A 19,059-nucleotide genomic window follows, 5' to 3' on the forward strand; every position below is an offset into this window, starting at 1 on the left:
GCAGTATTAGCCTCACTCAGTTAACTGCAAATCTCCTAGAATCTTGTTTTTATGTTGAATAAAAAAAATAATAAATCACAACATTCACTACATGCTGATAAGGAAAGGAAGTTACTGCTTTTAAAACTCTTCATCCAGTCAAGTCAATGATATTAATGAGAAGGATTTCCTTTAACTGGATTCTTGAGCTGAATTTGTTTGAGAAAGTAGTACTGTGTAGATCATTTTAATTAGGGTGATTCTTTTATATGTTTCCATTGATTTTATTTTAGGTTTTGACTGAAAAAAAATACATGGGAAAGACCTGTGGAATGTGTGGAAATTATGATGGCTATGAACTAAATGACTTTGTGAGTGAAGGTAAGATCTAATGGCAGATCACATGGAAGGAGATCTAATAAAACTGAGTCAAGGCAGGCTTTTAATTCTTTAATTGTTCTAACTGCTCACTGAGTTTTAGAGTTGAGTAGAGCACTCCTATACGTCACCAACAAACCTATCTGTCATACAATTATGCTATGCACAATTATTTGCTGTGGTAATAATGTTATAGGTTCCTCAAACAAGTGATAAGATTTTAGAAACAAGCAGTAAGAATCATGCTTTCTCACCTAACTTTCAGAACAGTCAAGGTTCATTGCAAGGAGCAATGAGTCAGATGACTACATTAGACAGAAACAAGAACAAGGCTGTAATAAGAAGAACATACTGGACAAGAATATTAACAAGTAATTTGTCCAATAAGGATGAAACTTTGGAAAAAACTCATTGGTGCAGAGGATTTAGCATCAGCCCTATCTGTGATTCAGGGAGTGCCCTTCACACTCACTCTAACCTGGTCTGTTGGACTGGTACTCATGAGCAGTTGCAGCTCATTGCCCATGGAACAACAGCACATCCTCTAGTATTTTTTTTTACCTGATAGCAATTCTGTATACCAAGGCCAGTCCACAATGCAAACCAAATTGCACTGGGTAGCAATGATAGGAGGACTTGCTTCAGAAGCACACTGCTATTCTGAACTACAAGGTGAGGGTGGAAACACTAAATTGCACAGTGAACTAATTTCAGAATAATATATCCAAATGCAGTATTCTACACACAGAAAAGAGCTTTGAAAAGGCTTCAATATTTTTTAGACTGTGATGAGTATAACCATACATGTGGGGGAAAACAAGAGCGCAGGATAGGGTGGGGAAGCATGAATTAGTCTCTGGTATAAGGTTTAATCACTGGTAGAAAAAACAGTAGCAGCTGCTATCTTGTGAGGTATTTGATGTGATAGATTAGGTAACAACCCACAGAGATGATCAAGGTTGTAAAACCAAGTTTTACTGAACAGATTACAGGCAGAGGGCAAAATAACTAGTTTTTATCAGGAAAATAGTCTTAATAGCAACTTTTAGAGTCAAAGAGTAGAATTTGAATTTTACTACATCACAGTGACAAATAAATGAATCCACAGGCTTTTTTCTGACAAACTATAACCCTTCAATTTACAGGTAAATTACTGGATACATACAAGTTTGCTGCATTACAAAAAATGGATGATCCATCAGAGATCTGCCTGTCTGAGGAGATATCAATTCCTGCCATTCCTCACAAAAAATACGTAAGAAAGATCTTGGATTTTCTGCAGAGAGATTTTTAATAGAGATAGACAAAGTAGAAACCACCAACAGAGAGGCTGTGGCTTCATAAAATCCACTTTCAAGAAAATAGTTAATTTTAAAAGTTGTATAGCATGATACAAGAAAGAAGAGTTCTTTGCAACAAAATACATTTTGAAAAAGGCTCAGGTGCTCTTGAATCAGGATTTGTATCATTCATATAAATCTAACTCGCACCTCACAGCCTTCTGAAAATTGATACAGGTCATCACAGGAAATTCACGGAGCTTAGTATGAAACCACTAACAACCTGAAATTGTAAGCTGTACAAACCTGAAGACGTTCAGAAAAACTTTCAATATATTGCCAGATAATAGCATTCACAATAGAGTCAACCACTATCTGTTGCTATCGCTTCTAGTTCTAGATGAAAAGAAAATCAACGTACCTGAAACATGATGCACCCATATTTTTGTGTTTGACCAAAGGCAGGCACTTGGTAGCAGCAAAGAACAAAAGAGCTTCCATTTCTTAGAGTCTGCAGATATAGGAATTAAATCATTCTTAGAATGATCTTCTTGTTTCACCAGGGAAATCATAGTTTCCACAGTGAACAGGCATTTCTGTGGGTCCTGTGAGGAAGATAAGTTTGTGAAGAAGAGACTTGTAAATATTACTTGTATACACATCGAAAAAAAATTATTTTGTTCTAGTGGAGAATTTATGTTGGCTGGAAGGTTTAAGCTTTTTACATTCTCTTTGCTATGTTTTGCTTCAGTAGGCAACATTATGTATCAATGTCCAAAGAGAATGCATGTTGATATCTCCACATAGTGATATTTGTCCAGGAACATATCCCTCTCCCTAATTGATCATCATGAGACAACATACTTTGAGATGTTCTCAATCATTCTTAGGGAGATTGATGGCACCAAAATAATGGCTACTGTTCAACAGTAGAAGAACAGAAGAAGTGGAACTAATTCCATACCTATTACTAAACTAGGGGAAAGAAAAAGCCAACAAGAAAATCATAAATAGCAGAGATTTCCTTTTCTGGTTTTCAGACGGGAAAAATACTACTATGATCATTTGTTTCCTTTTTTTATTTAGGCCGTGATCTGCTCTCAGCTGCTTAACCTGGTGTCACCAACTTGCAGTGTTCCAAAGGATGGGTTTGTCACTCGTTGTCAGCTTGACATGCAGGACTGCAGTGAGCCAGGACAAAAGAACTGTACTTGCTCTACACTGTCAGAGTATTCAAGGCAATGTGCTATGTCCCATCAAGTAGTGTTCAACTGGAGGACTGAAAACTTCTGCTGTAAGTTCAGATGTTTTTTCATATGGATTGCATTTAATCTAGACCATGAGTAGTAAATTGATAAAAATAAATTGCTTTGATGGGAACATATTTCTTTTTCCTCACAGAAAAGATCAGTTACCTTGAAAAAATCTTTGAGATTGGCTACCATTTAGATTTTAGCATAAGAGTAGTGAAATCCCTTTTTTAATTTCAAGGTCTGGTATCATTTCACCCTACCTCCATCTCTTGTGCTGTATTCATCTGTTCTTTTTATCTTCATATGTATTGGCAATGCTCTTTTTTTTTCTACTTACTGATGAGATTTTTTTCATTCTTTCCTCATACATACTGAAAGCTTTCCCTTCTAATTTCCATTACTATCCCCAAATCTTTTCATTTGCACTTCTTTCTGAAGCAGTTTTTCTTCTTCTCCAACATTATCCCTCTTACATAAATTGTTAGCCCATTTTATCTTTTGGTTGGTTTTTAATTTATTGTAATCCTTCAAAAGAATCAGTGTCTACAAAATGCCCTGAGGAATTTATAAATGTTAGTAAGGCACAATATATATTCACAGAACTGTATATTAGTTCTTAATAATCACAGTGAAACAATATCCCAGTCGTCTCCAAATCACTGCAGTTTTCGTGCTGAGTACTGAGGCAGGGTAAGAGACTATTCGTGCTAGTTTTCACAACATCTTCTCCATCCCCTGTTGTAAATGAGAGATTCTTCTGTTTACACATTAAAAACCTTAACACTATGCACTTCTGGTTGTTGCAGCTGTGGGGAAGTGTTCTGCTAATCAGATCTACGAGGAATGTGGTTCTCCGTGTATTAAAACCTGTTCCAACCCTGAGTACAGCTGTTCCAGTCACTGTACCTATGGTTGCTTTTGTCCAGAAGGTATCATGTCTGTTTTCCTCATATCCTTGATGATCCATAGAAATACTTTTGGTGTAGATCTAGTCAAGTGGAATGAAACAGAGGCGCATTTCAGGGCATTGTGCTGCTAGAACTGCCATTTCTCATGTAACAAAATATAACCAGAGTCTTAAATAGTCACTATCATTAAAGACCCTTAGTTACTATTTGCTAGAAGGTAGTTGAGAAAGCATTTTCCTCACAATACTGTAGCATGTGATGGGATAATTATAGGCTGCTTTCTTATATTTCTGTACTATAATGCAAATTGAGTAAGATTTAATTCATTTCCTTTTCTAAACAGGCATCTATCCTTTCAGAGCACCAGGAAAAGGCAGTATACCTCTGAGAAGTTCTGCAATATTAGAAGAATTTTGTAAAACTTCTTTAAAATAGTTCAAGCTAACATGCTTAGAAAAACTGTAATTAAAAAAACATTCTCATCCAACATTTTTATCTTTAGCAGGAACCTTTCTTGATGACATCAAGTTTTGGAAGGCGTGTAATTTATTAGTGCTAAGTAAATATACTAAAATATACCTCTGATTTTTTGTCTTCTCTGGCAGGAACTGTTCTTGATGATATCTCAAAGAATCGCACATGTGTTCACCTTGAACAGTGCCCATGTACACTGAATGGGGAAACATACGCTCCTGGTGATACAATGAAAGCAGCGTGTAGAACTTGGTGAGTAGCAACAAGTTCTTTAGAGAAGGAGGTAAAATTAGCATAAAACATATTTACAGTTTCTTTCTGGCAGTCTCAGCAGACCAAATTACCAAATCAGTCCTGAAAACTATGTTTGAATTATGTAACAGAAAATAATTATATGAGACAATATTTTTTAAATTTTGAAAGTATTTTAAATGTAGAAAAATTGTATGGTGTTAATTCTCTTGCTATCGTCATTCTGATAAATAAAACAGACAATAAATAATATAAGCAGTCCTCAGAACTGTATCAGTGAACTCACTTTTCATAAATAATATGTTCAGCAGAGATTATATCAATCCATAGAGGAGTTCAGCAAATTCAAGAGGAACAAATTCAGCTCATACACAAACACACAGAAAATCAAAGCATGGAATTATGAGGCAAAAAGTGATACAAGCAATATTTTCCACCACGAATAAGTAGCTGACATTTTAGAATGAAGATGATGAAGTTTCAGAACAATAGAAATAAAAGAAAATATTATATATGTTACATCATGTATACTAACCGATTTACCAAGTTAATCAGCTGCAGAAAAACTTCCGGATGGGAAGATCAAATAATCTTTGCTGATAAATAATCACTTAGAATGAGAATAACCTTACACAGATTTTCTTGTTTTCTACAGTAAATGTACAATGGGTCAATGGAACTGCAAAGAGTTGCCCTGCCCTGGAAGGTGCTCATTGGAAGGAGGCTCCTTTGTTACCACGTTTGATTCTAGATCATACAGGTTTCATGGAGTTTGCACTTACATTCTTATGAAGGTAATTTCCTGAAATCTAGGAACACACAAAATCAAATGGATATATGTCTGTCTTCGATTTCCTCTTAGAACACAAGCTGAGGTCTTCTGATGATATACATTTATTTCACAAATAATTTTTACTCTAACAGACATACCTTTGCATTATTTTCCTCCAGAGTTCCAGCCTGCCACACAATGGAACCCTAATGGCTATTTATGAAAAGTCTGGTTATTCTCATTCTGAGACATCGCTTAGTGCTATAATTTACCTGTCTACAAAGGTAAGCAATCCCTCCACAGGTTCCATCCAGCTTTTCATCAATCAGGCTAGCAAAATAAATGTTTTAAGTTTAAGCAGAAAAATCATGGGGAATAGATACTATACTATACACTGAAAAGATCTTTGTTGTTTTATCAACTTAAGAAGTTAGGAGAGCTGTGCAGAAGACTACAGTATTTTTGAAGTGAAAACTGAAGACAGTATAGAATGTGAGAAAAAGCTTGAATCAGTCTTTTCCTGTTATATAGGTCATTGAGAGTGCAGTTGCTTAGATTAAAGAAAATATAAATACCACCAGTACAAATATTTACTTTGGATTCCATGTCCTTTTCATACAGGACAAAATTGTGATTTCTCAGAATGAACTCCTTACTGATGATGATGAACTTAAGCGGCTACCTTACAAATCAGGTAAAGAAACGAGAAGATATGTACAATCTGAACTATATTAAATGCCTGTTTTACATCATGCAACCCAACATCTTTAATCTCGCTATTGCTAGTAACAGTCAACAGGTCTCACAGGAAAATTATAATCTTTTCCAGTGCATCTGTCCCTGTGTGGAAACTTGAATGTGGAAGGAAAAGATGTGTAGACAGAATGCTTGAACATTTATATATTCATTAAAATCACTACTTAAACAGTATTACTATGCTTGAATATCTCTGTTTTTAAATCTTCTTCTTATTTTAGGAGACATCACTATTTTCAAACAGTCCTCGATGTTCATTCAAATGCATACAGAATTTGGTCTGGAACTCGTTGTTCAAACATCACCTGTGTTTCAGGCCTATGTTAAAGTCAGTGCACAATTCCAAGGCAGAACCCTAGGTAAGAAATCTAGTCCCCATGAAAAGGAAACAATTCAGAGTGTAATTTTGAAAGCTTAGTGCTCATTCTGTAAGGAATAACGTTTTTTGTCTGGATTCAACAAAGAAAAAACAACAAAAATAGCTGCACTGGAAAACAGATAAGAATTTCTTTTCTGTAATAACTTTAAAAATCATCAATGGAATTTGATAGATGGCATTTTTTCATGTGAAATACAGTACTCTTGTTTAGAATTGGGCACATGTGAATCTCATTAAGTTCAACAAAGCCAAGTGCAAGGTCCTGCATCAGGATCAAGGCAATCCCAAACATCAGTACAGACTGAATGACAAATGAATTGAGAGCAGCCCTGCAGAGAAGGAGTTGGAAGTGCTGTTGGATGAAAAACTCAACATGAGCCAACAGCGTGCACTTGCAGTCCAGAAAGCCAATTGTATCCTGGGCTGCATCAAAAGAGCGGTGCTAGCAGGTCACCTCCCAAAGAGGAGGTGATTCTCCTCCACTACTCCTCTCTTAGGAAACCCTGCCTGAAGTACTACATTCAGGTCTGGGATCCTCAGCAGAAAAGAGATGCAGACCTATAAGAGCAGGTTCAGAGGAAGGCCACTAAAATGGGGGCTGGAGCACCTTTCCTATAAAGAGAGGCTAATAAAATTGAGATTGTTTAGCCTAGAAATAAAAGGGTGTGGGGAAACGTTATTGCAGCCTTCCTGTACATAAAGGAGACCTACAAAAATATGAGGAGAGACTCAGTGCTAGATTGTGTAGTCACAGGACAAGGGGTAATGGTTTTAAACTAAAAGAGTAGATTTAGATTAGGCATTAGAAAGAATTCTTTGCTCTGAGGATAGTTAGGATACTGAGGCAGGTTTCTCAGAGAGATTGTGGATACCTCTTCCCTGAAAGTGTTTAAGTTCATGTTGGATGTGACTTTGAGTAACTTTATCTAGAGAAAGATATCCCAGCCCATCGAAGGGAGATTGGAGCTAGATCATCTTTAAAGATTCCTTCCAATCCAAACCATTCTATGGTTTTTTCACTCTAAAAAACAGATCACTCTATGATCTGTTTTTTTTTTTTTTTTTTGTATGCATTTTTGAGTGCATGTTGTATTACTCAGTGAAGGGCCAATGAATTATCCTGTGTGGTCACTACATCTTGGAGCACATGGAGAGTTTTGAATACAAAGCACCTTCACTATACACACAATGAGTCATTCATGAATATGAAAATTTCTCAGCTTATAAGTACCAGTTGGAGGTGTCTATTTTTATTGTACAGCAACTTTAGATGCAGAAGCATATCCTGTATTTTAGTTATCTGTTGGAAATTAGAGATACTTTATACATTAAAAATGTCTAAATGTATATTCTTGATCGTTACAGATTTATATACAAAAGAAAAGATGCAACTGCAATAGTATTTCAGGTCCTTTCTCTTTTATCTAACTTAAAACCACTGAAAATGCATTTTTCTCCAGAAGTAGAACAAAAAAAAGTTGTATGAATGGATGTCATTGAATATAAGTGGATAATCTTAACCTCAGGAGGCAGAGAGAAGCTCAGTGGCTGCACATGCAATTAAGATTCTCTAGCTATTTGACCTATTAATATTCATTGACACTCCATCTAAAACTTCTAACACAATTTTCTCACAATTGTGAGAGAATGAAACATAGACCATTGTGTATACTTTTTTAATGTTCATCACTCACATTTCTGATATTGTTAGGTTTGTGTGGTAATTACAATGGAGACACTACAGATGACTTCATGACTAGCATGGATATCACTGAAGGAACAGCTTCCCTATTTGTAGATTCTTGGAGGGCAGGAAATTGCCTTCCTGCTATGGAGAGAGAGACTGACCCTTGTGCTTTGAGTCAGCTGAACAGTAAGTAGATGATCCTGTTGTAACTGATCTCTGCAACTAGCTTCATCTGAAACTTCCATAAGTCCAAAGAGTGTTTGAGAGAATCATAGACTGACATGATTGAAAATCACAAGTTCAGTCACCAAGAAGATATTTCTGATTTCTAGAATATACATCTAGTGAAAATTTATTGGATCCCATACTGGAGGTCTGGGATTGAGATGATGAATGAGAACTTCTGTTGATTTTTCCAGTGAAACTGTAATTTCTGTGGATGTCTTAGAATGTCAGCAGTGATGTAACTGAAATCCAGGTCCCTACAGCTATCGGTATTAAAAGGTGCCCAAATGAGCTATTTGAACTACGGTATTGTCTTGCAAGACATACTAAGTTGGCCTTTACTTGATCCATCATTGCCAACATCTCAGCTAGAGTAGCGTGTCTAATTTTGCTGTTAGAAGACAAAATTACAGTTTGAGAAAAGCAGTACCAGCTATAGGGAGAGAGTTCAGACAAGGCTGAAAAGAATATCCTGTGGTCTAGAATTCGTGACCAATTGTGAAATGGGACAAATACACTGAAAGGGAGAATTTAACTGGAAGAAAAATAAATGGAGATTTAGCAGTCCCCAGATCTGCTCAAATGGAAATAACAGTGCCCTCCACACCTCTGTTAGAAAGGATAAAATACAATCTGCAATACATTCAATTTTCCTATTTGATACGTTTTGTAATTATAGGCATAATACTGCTTATAATGATTTGATGGTTTAACTTAATGATCTTGACGGTTTTCTCCAACCTAAACAATTTTAGGATAATGAAGCATTCAAACAGATTGCCCAGAATGTTAAGAAATCTCTATTAATGGAGGTCTTCAGCAATAGTTAGTCAGGCATTAGTCAATGCTAACATAAGCATTTCTGGTATTTCTTTGGCAGGGCTATAAACTAGACAAGCCTTTGAGATCCCTTCCAAGCCTCTAATTCCATAACTGGCAGGGCAAAATCTCCTCCTTCTCCTAACTTTCAATGGTATTTTATGTTCATGACTTTGTTTTACTCAGAAATATCTGCTGAGACTCATTGCTCCATTCTAACGAAGAAGGGTACAGTGTTTGAGACATGCCATGCTGTGGTGAACCCTACTCCTTTCTATAAGGTAGGAAATTAAGTTAGATGGAATACAGAGCAAGTACAAAGATGGACCAGACTGAGCTCATATACAGTATGCCACTCATTTGGATCAGCAATGCATAGAAGCTAAGAAACATGCATGTTCTTTTTAAATAAACCTCCACTAGAATGGAAGTCTATTTGGCCCTATGCTACCAATCCTATCCCTAGAATTCCATGGACCACGCTCTCAGGCATATCATTTGACATTGGGGTGGTCTTATGTAGAGCCAAGAAGTGGACTCCATGATCCCCATGGGTCCCTTCCAGTTCAGATTTTTTTATAATTCTAAGAATGAGAAAATATTTTTGTTGCAATTTTTCTTTTCAGAAATTTTAACTATGCAAAGTACTGGTTTTCCCTGCTGTATAATTAAAGGTATTATATTTGCCAATCTCCATGAAACATTTTGAAAATTAAAAATGGAAAGCATTGAATAAACTATATCTTTTCAGTACTAAGCATATTTTACTCATATCTATCAGGCAATTAATCTGATCATTTTCATCTGTTTTAGTTATGCAGAGCCATGTATTTTGCTTGACTTACCTCAGTACTGTTCAGCACATTTAGTACTTCCAAATGCCTGCTCCCAGTAACAGAATAGTTCCCTTGTGTTGGGTTTCAGAGGTGCGTCTACCAAGCCTGTAATTATGAGGAGACCTTTCCTTATATTTGCTCTGCTCTGGGATCATACGCACGGACATGCAGTTCAATGGGTTTAATCCTTGAGAACTGGAGAAACAGTATGGACAATTGCAGTAAGTAACTCAACGAATGCATTTCTGCCATCAGGCTATTGCACACATATGGATCTACTAGAAAATGCCCAGGTTTGCTTCACCTGTGACAAAAACTGAGTAAGAATGAGACAATATTTTAAAACTACATTAGCCATTAGAAAATAACTACTTATTACTTTACAAGACCAACTAGCAGGTATACAAGCCACATTCACATGAACCAATGGCTTTCAGAATTGTGTAAAAATATTTCTGCAAAGTTTCCCCCTGCATTATTTCATTCCAAGATACACAAAGAGGCAATAAGATGATATACAACCTTCAAAAACTTCCAAGCAGACATATGAATATCTGCTCTGAAATATTGTTTACTACCGCTCCACATCCTCAGGAAAAAAAAAGCAATAGCTAGCCTTAAGTATTGAAGTCACTGACAGAATATATGCAGCACATTCCTGTCAGCCCAGTTATCTTTCACTGGGAAAAAGACAAGGAAATGAAGTTCAGCATACACTCTCCTCTTGTTTTACAGCCATTACTTGTACTGGCAATCAAACATTCAGCTACAACACTCAGGCATGTGAAAGGACGTGCTTGTCACTCTCCAACCCAACCCTGGAATGTCACCCAACTGACATCCCAATTGAAGGCTGCAATTGTCCTAAAGGGATGTATCTGAACCACAAGAATGAATGTGTTCGTAAATCTCATTGTCCCTGCTATTTAGAAGATAGGAAGTACATCTTACCTGATCAGTCAACAATGACTGGTGGGATAACATGGTAAGTGTATCAGATTTAAAGATAAACAGATATGAGATGAAGAAGAAATGTCTTCAAGTGTCTCTCTTGTGGGCTTACCACAGTAGGAAGCTGAGCACCACCCAGCCACTCACTCACTCTTCCTCAGCAGGATGAGGAAGACAGAAGGGCAAAAGCAAGAAAATTTATGGGTCAATATAAAGACATTTTAATAGCTGTATTCGTTTTTAATATGTAAAAATAAACTTATCTAATAAGTGAAGTGCTGAGTACAAAGCATAATAAGGAATTCATTTACTGCTTTTCAGCAGACAGATAATTAACCATTTCCAGGAAAGCAGGGCTTTCTCTGATTACTTGAGAAGACAAATGCCATAACTTCAAATGACTACCCTTTTTCCTTCTTTCTTCCAGATTTATTGCTTAGCACAATGTCATGTGGTATGGAATGGTCATTTGGGGTCAGATGCCCCAGCTGTGGATCCTTCCAACTTCTTATGCATTGCCAGCCTACTTGCTGGTGGGGCAGCATGAGAAGCAAAGGCAGCATTGAGATTATTCAACAATAGCTAAAACATTTGTTTATCAATGCTATCTTGATCACAAATCCAAAATATTTCACTGTATAACTGCAATGAAGAAAAATAACTCCCTCCCATCTAAAACCAGTACATTTTTTAATAGCAAATGAATGTTGGAAATCTTTTTGCCACTTTCTGGAGTACAAAAATTCTTAAACAGAAAACATATGACTCACTTTATGCTTGGAAACTTTAAGGAAAAAAAATAGAAAATAATAGGTAAAATCTTATTATTCCTAGTTGAAGGTAGTAGGAGATTTTGCTAACCTCATCTGTACAGTTGTATATCAATACCAAGATTGCTCACCATTCACTTTCAAAACAAGTGTTTCTGTGTACTACCAATAGTAAAGAAAGGCAAGTTGATTCACATTCCATTTTGAAGCCAGTAACACAAATGAAACACTTCCAGTGGTGAAAAATAGGAAGTCATTTTGCTGAAAATCTGTATTTATTTCTTAGGAGAGAATTGCATCAAAATTCCTTTTTTTTTTTCTTTCTTTTTTTTTTTTTTTTTCTCCAGCTACTGTGTTAATGGGAGGCTAAGTTGCACTGGCAAACTTCAAAATCCTGCAGGTATGAGTCTGCTATTACTTTGAAATACATTCTTTTCCACTATAAAATTGTTATTTCAAAATCTCTCATGTTTGTTTTTGTTCCTTTCTCATAGAGAGCTGCAAAGCTCCTAAGAAATATATATCATGTTCTGACAGCTTGGAAAACAAGTATGGCGCTACATGTGCCCCTACTTGTCAGATGCTGGCTACTGGAATTGAATGCGTAAGTTTCACAGCCCTGTGATATTAATCCTGTAGGAGAGGAAGAACTTGAGAATCTTGGGCAGAATTCAGTTTCCTCTAGTGAAATGAGAGGAGATATTTCTTCTAACATGATATGATCAATCACCAGTCTTTTTTCCACAGTGTGGACAATAAAAAAGTACACACATTCAAAAAGTGAACAAAGGAATTGAATTAAATGGATTACAAAAATTAAAAATCCATTAAAGATTCTAAAATATATGACTATCACCTCTGGCTCAAGTACTCCATAAGTTGCATATCACTAGAAACTCATAGAGCATGTAGTATATGCTTTCTGTTCCATTCTTTCCAAAGTATCTGCTGTTGATGATTGTGGAGTGCAGGAGACCTAAGTTAGGTGGATCTATCTTTCTAGAGTTTTCTTTTCCTTTTATAATAAGGAAACAGACTGACTTAAAGAACTGTAATGTCATAGGCTACCTTGATAGTAAAGAAGCTTATACTGTGCTCTGTTTGTCTGAAAGTTTGTTAGCAATGATAGACATTTCTCAAAGTCTTCGAGTACGTTTAGTAGGTATACCTTGTAACTTCAATGAAAGTAGTTAAATTGATTAGTATATTGGCATAAGGAAAATCATAACATTTAAATAAAATAAAAGATAGAACTGAGTATAGATTCACCCTTTATGTGAGTCATGCACAAGATAAAATGCATCTTGTGTCCCTTTTCATTTTCTAATCTGTTGGTCTTTACCAGATTCCTACAAAATGTGAATCAGGCTGTGTCTGTGCTGATGGGCTATATGAAAATCTTGATGGCAGGTGTGTTCCGCCTGAGGAGTGTCCTTGTGAATATGGAGGCCTCTCATATGGAAAAGGTGAACAGATCCAAACTGAATGTGAAATCTGGTAAGAGTCAAACCATTTTCCACTGCTGAACCTCAGTTTCACTAATCTGTGCAGGTATATAACAAAAGCATTTAGTTGATAGGAAAGTAGGAAGTGGCAAAAGCTGAAAGCTGAACAGAAGGAATACAGTGACAAAGCATAGAGGTGGTAAAGAGAAGCTAAAAAATTTGCCAGTATGTTTGTATACACGATTCTGACAATAAATATGTACAAACGAAAGAGTAATGATCTACTAGTCAGCTGTATAGGCTTCAGGGATATTTATGCCACCTCTATATCCAGGGAATAAGGGCATGCATTAGGGACTTTAACTGTAAACTGCACAAGGTCACGAATTATCAACTCCACCTAAATAAAGGTGAGCACTGTCTTCCTCCCTTTCTTTAGATAAAAACAGCCTCCCAGAAAGATTACTTGCATCTCTTTAGCTGCATTCTCAGAGTACTTTGTTCAATTTCTGTTTTTAATGTAATATTAAAAACACCAGCACCCAAAGCATACATAACTGTGACATCTTTTCTCATAAGCAACTGAAATGAATGAACTTATGTTCTTTCTTCAAAGGAAAAGAAAGCAAAAGATACTTAACGTATCTTCTTCATCATTAATTAATTTTCTTAGCAATCTGTAACTTTTATGTATGGTTCCTATATTAAATGTGACTTGGTCACAGTGTGCACCAGACTATTTAAATGAATGTCATATCTATAAAAATATATGCATGTAAAAAGAAATAAGGTGGTATTTCTTTGGAATCTAATTATGGTTTCTCTGTTTACTCTCAGCACTTGCAGAAAAGGCAAATGGAAATGTGTTCAGAAATCAAGATGTTCCTCAACATGTAATCTTTATGGAGAAGGCCATATCACCACTTTTGATGGACAGCGTTTTGTGTTTGATGGCAACTGTGAATACATTTTAGCTATGGTAATCTGCATCTTACTGATGCTTTTGGCTGTATCCTAGTATCAAGAAATACCTTGTTTTAGAGGGCTGATGAAAGTATCCTGGGATGCATCTATACAATATATTTACAATTTTAAAATAAAAAGTGTTTAGTTCCCCAAATGAAAATTTTAATGCACATGAAACCAATTTTAGATGAAATAACATTTTAAGTCATTGATGTGTACATCTTCTGTACCAGCCAACTGTGTCTTTCAGTGAAGTGATGTCAGTTTGTCTACTGAATCAGAGGTCATCACTATTACCTTCCAAAACAATTAAAGAACTGTGATTCAGTAGTAACTTTTCCCCTTCTGACTACAAATATGTGGGTACTACAAGGAATAGAATGGTTCAGCTACCAAAACCATAAAATATTCTAGGATCTATCTATTAATAGCCAGCAGTGGATTTTAAGACATTCACAGACGGACTGTCTCTCTTATGAGACTAAATAAGGATGGCCCGCTGTACTGAAAGGCAGAATCACAGTCACAATGTGTTTGAGCTTTCTATACTTTTTCATGCTTGTAAGCTGGGAGACTTCAGACACAATGTCTATTAAATCTTTTTGTGTGTTTTCATTTTTTTTTATTTTTTTATTTTTTTAGGATGGCTGCAATGTTAATAGACCTCTTTCCTCTTTTAAAATTGTTACTGAGAATGTCATTTGTGGGAAATCAGGGGTTACATGCTCTAGATCCATCAGCATTTACCTTGGGGTAAGATCTTCATTTTACTGTTAGTAAGTTTTGCAGTTCTCACCTATACTTGAACACCAATGCACAGTATTATCTTCTCACCTTTAAGTCTTACATTATAATCAGAGAGAAGTTTATGGACAGCTGAGGTTTTACCCCAATGAACAGTCACCGCAATCAGTACACGTTTGCCACATTGCTGTGTATTGGCAGTTTTAGTTCACCAGTGCTGCACTTAGGATCTAGTTTCCTAAGTGCATACTCCATACAAACCTTTTTACTGATTCTGTAGATTTGAAACACTATGGTATGTTGGGAGTTATCTTTTAAAGTACACATGAGAGGAGAGAGTAGAAGAGCCCAAGGGATATACTGACTTTCTCTGCAACCTTTCTTTTTTTCCTAATACATGAAGATAGACCTCCTCTACTCTGCTGGCTGCAGATGGCTGGCTGGCTGTAATACATGCATAAAATGTGATCAGAGTTCTAGTATACCTAACAATGAGACTGAAACAACATATTTTTTAATATTTCTTATGAACATTTGCATATAAATAAAAAAAAATCCAAAGGAAATAAAAGCCAATCATTTTAAGATAGGGTGACAACCCAAGGAAACTCGCTTACCTTTTAAGATCTTCATTGCTGCTGACAGTAAGTTATTCGGAAGTTTCTGGCTACTGTAAAAAATGACAAGATTGTCTGTAGCAGCACAGTACCTGATCTGCAACGATGATTCATGGAAAGTAAAAAAAAAAAAAAGAAAAAAAAAAAAACTTGATAATTTATAAAATATGCACAACTTTTCTTCCAGAATTTGACTATCATACTGCGAGATGAAACCTACTCTATTTCTGGGAAAAATCTTCAAGTGAAGTATAATGTGAAAAAGAACGCCCTCCACCTGATGTTTGATATCATTATCCCGGGAAAATATAACATGACTCTTATATGGAATAAGCACATGAACTTCTTCATCAAGATCTCCAGGGAAACACAGGTATTGCAGAATAACTTCTTTAGTAAACAGCACTTCAATTCACATTGACCTGCTAGTCAGTGTTAACGACAATGTTAACGACAGTTGTCAATGTTAACGACAGTTGTCAACAATTAACGACAATGTTAACAACAGTTGTCTTGACTCTGCATGATGACAAAGTTACTAGCAGTTCATTTTCTATTTATCATTATCTCCAAAACAGCAAATATTTTCACTAAAGGCTGATTTTTAATGTGATTATCCTTTGGCATTACAGGAATTTTTTGAGTTAAGATTTTGTATTTTATGCAACAAATGCGTGTTCTGGTTAAATTTGGTCTCTAAATTATGTCAACTTACATTTCAGAGGAGCAACACCTCCGCAGATGAACAGGACCTCATGCACAATTTGCAAAGAGCATATAAGAGTATTTGCAGGTCACAGTCACTACTAATGCAGGAGAAAACTGCTAGTAATTGAAAGGGAATGCAAGTAGTTGTAATCAACTGACAGTGTTTTCATTTTATCTAGGAAACTATCTGTGGTTTGTGTGGAAACTATAATGGCAATATGAAAGATGATTTTGAAACCCGAAGCAAGTATGTGGCATCAAATGAACTGGAATTTGTGAATTCTTGGAAAGAGAATCCTCTCTGTGGGGATGTATACTTTGTAGTGGACCCCTGTAGCAAGAATCCTTATCGTAAAGCTTGGGCAGAAAAGACATGTTCCATCATCAACAGTCAAGTCTTTTCTGCCTGCCACAATAAGGTAAGAATTAGTTAGGCCTTCTCTTTATCTATAGGTATAATGTGCATTCTCACAAAATGTTCACACTCCAGCACTTGATTTTCTCTTACCTAAAATGTTCTAATAGAACATATATAAAATATCTCCTGGCTCTCATTCATGTTAATCTTCATCCTCTCTAATTTACACTTTACCAGTCCTTTTGTGGACAAAATCCACACACGAACATTAACTGATTGATTAAAAGTACTGGAATGAGAAAGAAGAAAGAATTCAGTATCAGAAATTAGTCACTCTATTGAGGCTGGAAAAGGTTTTCGAGATCATCAAGTCCAACCCTTAACCTAACCTCCCAAGTCCCATCTCTAAACCATCTTCCTTAGTGTCATGCCCACATGTCTCTCTAATGCCTCCAGGGATGGCAACTTCACTACTTCCCTGGGCAGCCCATTCCAGTGTTTGACTACCCTCTCCATGAAGAGATTCTTCCTGATATCCAAGCTAATCCTCACCTGACTCAACCTGAGACCATTTCCTCACATCCTATCACTTCTCACTTGAAGAAGGAAATTAACACTCTCCTCACTGCAGCTTCCTTCTAGGTAGCTGTAGAGAGTAATGAGGTCTCCCCTCAGCTTCCTTTTCTCTAGACTAAACAACCCCAATTCCCCAAGGCTATTTTCTTAAGTCATGTATCGATCTTCATAAGCCATGTATTGTAACTTGTATATCATGATATTTATCAGAACCAGGCTTTCTGAAGGAAGATGTGCATTTTCAGGAAGTGACCACAAGTGATAAACGTGGCTAATTCTGCAATGGTCATGCATAGCCATGGAAGCTGTACAGCTGGTGAACTTCAGGCACTTCTGCCTGAATGGATGTGGGTTTTTGTGGTTTTTGTTTTGTTTTCTTTTTTAACTGATTAAATGTATGTTCAATATGAATTTAGACATACATATCTGGAAAAACCCCATCAGCTTCTACTGTTAGTTGGAAAATATCTTCATTCTTGTTAAAAAGAGTTCTTTGAAGTGGGCTTGTTTTGACAAGTGTTCAGTGGAAATACTAGTTACTCTCACTTCAATGGAACGGATTCTCTTGACTTTCTCATGTACTAAGAAGGACCTATGAAAAAACATCTTCTGAAAAAATAGGCACTAAAGAATCCCAGAAAATTCATTACTTCATTTTCCAATACAGGTGAATCGTATGCCCTATTATGAGGCCTGTGTCCGAGACTCATGTGGTTGTGACATTGGAGGTGACTGTGAATGCATGTGTGATGCCATTGCAGTATATGCAATGGCATGTTTAGATAAGGGCATCTGCATTGACTGGAGGACTCCTGAATTTTGCCGTAAGTTTCTTTAAGATTTCTTTAAGGCAGTTGAAGAGACAATCATTGTTAATGTGAGTATATTAATATAGCAACACAAGAAATTGCTTATATATGCACCTCCTCCTTTCCATTTTCTTTATGGACAAATAGGTGACTTCAGTCACCTAAGTTTTGAAATCTGTACTTTTCCTTTGTGCTCAACAACCAAAATATTATGTCTGTTTGTACCGTGGAATGATGGGAGAGAAAATGAAGTAACCACAGAAGGCATTTTATTTTTTCTGCTGTCAATGTATGATGAACAGTCAGTTTGTAAGCAGAAAAAATATGAAATTGTAAAAAACTATTGTTTTTGTCTGTGATGAATTCATCTTCTATGTGAATGTCGAGGGAATAAAGACAGCTGTGTTGGCTAGAACACTGTGAAACAGAAAAATATCAGTATGTCCCAGACACCATACATAGAGAAAAAGAGAGAGAGTGAGGGTGTTACAAATCAATGCTGAAGTTATCATCTTTGATGGTTTCTTTTCAGTATTCACTGTATTATGCATTAAAATTATGGAAATTGCTGCACAGTTAATTCACAAAGAAAGAAAACAACTTACATCACTAAAGCAAATTTCAATTTGCATGAGATACTGAAAATTCCAGTGACAATTTTTTATACTCAAGCTGCTGATAAATTTTGTCCTCCCTTTAGTCCTTTGAAAACAACATTCTCTCTTTGAAAAATTCTGACCTTTCTTCTGGTTTTGCCATTTCTAGCTGTCTATTGTGAGTATTACAATTCTCACAGAAAAACAGGAAGTGGGGGTGCTTATTCCTATGGCTCCAGTGTCAACTGCACCTGGCATTACAGGCCTTGTAATTGTCCAAATCAATACTACAAATATGTGAACATTGAAGGTAATAAGCTATACTATTTTCAACCACAAAGCAGTAACATAATTATTTTCCATGATGGTTTTTTTTTCCCTATCAGCCATACCACAGTTAGTAGTGTTTTCATTGATGTTACCTTTAAAACAGTTTTGCTTTCTTTACATTACCTCTAACGCTATAAATGCATAATCTGTTCAGTACCTGTACTACACCTGGCTTTATATTGAACTCAGGT

At 36.1% G+C, this 19,059-nt stretch overlaps 1 protein-coding gene across 4 annotated transcripts in view; it reads left to right on the forward strand.

Annotated features, from left to right (window-relative positions):
* The first annotated feature begins 272 nt into the window (after nt 1-272).
* The window catches only part of OVOB (ovomucin, beta subunit), a 36,928-nt gene continuing 18,141 nt past the window's right edge, over nt 273-19,059 (forward strand). For 3 of the 4 annotated variants that reach the window (XM_040701671.1, XM_040701673.1, NM_001397413.1), the window contains exons 1-22: nt 278-360; nt 1,503-1,612; nt 2,724-2,931; nt 3,697-3,819; nt 4,404-4,524; nt 5,180-5,318; nt 5,476-5,580; nt 5,918-5,990; nt 6,274-6,411; nt 8,143-8,304; nt 9,349-9,443; nt 10,087-10,219; nt 10,734-10,983; nt 12,067-12,119; nt 12,214-12,323; nt 13,065-13,216; nt 14,002-14,143; nt 14,773-14,883; nt 15,679-15,864; nt 16,379-16,618; nt 17,801-17,957; nt 18,708-18,848. In XM_040701671.1, coding sequence (XP_040557605.1) covers nt 294-360; nt 1,503-1,612; nt 2,724-2,931; nt 3,697-3,819; nt 4,404-4,524; nt 5,180-5,318; nt 5,476-5,580; nt 5,918-5,990; nt 6,274-6,411; nt 8,143-8,304; nt 9,349-9,443; nt 10,087-10,219; nt 10,734-10,983; nt 12,067-12,119; nt 12,214-12,323; nt 13,065-13,216; nt 14,002-14,143; nt 14,773-14,883; nt 15,679-15,864; nt 16,379-16,618; nt 17,801-17,957; nt 18,708-18,848 — 3,016 coding nt within the window. In that variant the 5' untranslated portion in view covers nt 278-293. Of the gene's footprint in view, nt 361-1,502; nt 1,613-2,723; nt 2,932-3,696; nt 3,820-4,403; nt 4,525-5,179; nt 5,319-5,475; nt 5,581-5,917; nt 5,991-6,273; nt 6,412-8,142; nt 8,305-9,348; nt 9,444-10,086; nt 10,220-10,733; nt 10,984-12,066; nt 12,120-12,213; nt 12,324-13,064; nt 13,217-14,001; nt 14,144-14,772; nt 14,884-15,678; nt 15,865-16,378; nt 16,619-17,800; nt 17,958-18,707; nt 18,849-19,059 lie in introns of all 4 variants that reach the window. The other variant, XM_046941537.1, reaches the window with a different exon arrangement.

Source organism: Gallus gallus, chromosome 5 (genome assembly GCF_016699485.2).
Source record: "Gallus gallus isolate bGalGal1 chromosome 5, bGalGal1.mat.broiler.GRCg7b, whole genome shotgun sequence".
NCBI classification, from domain to species: domain Eukaryota; kingdom Metazoa; phylum Chordata; class Aves; order Galliformes; family Phasianidae; genus Gallus; species Gallus gallus.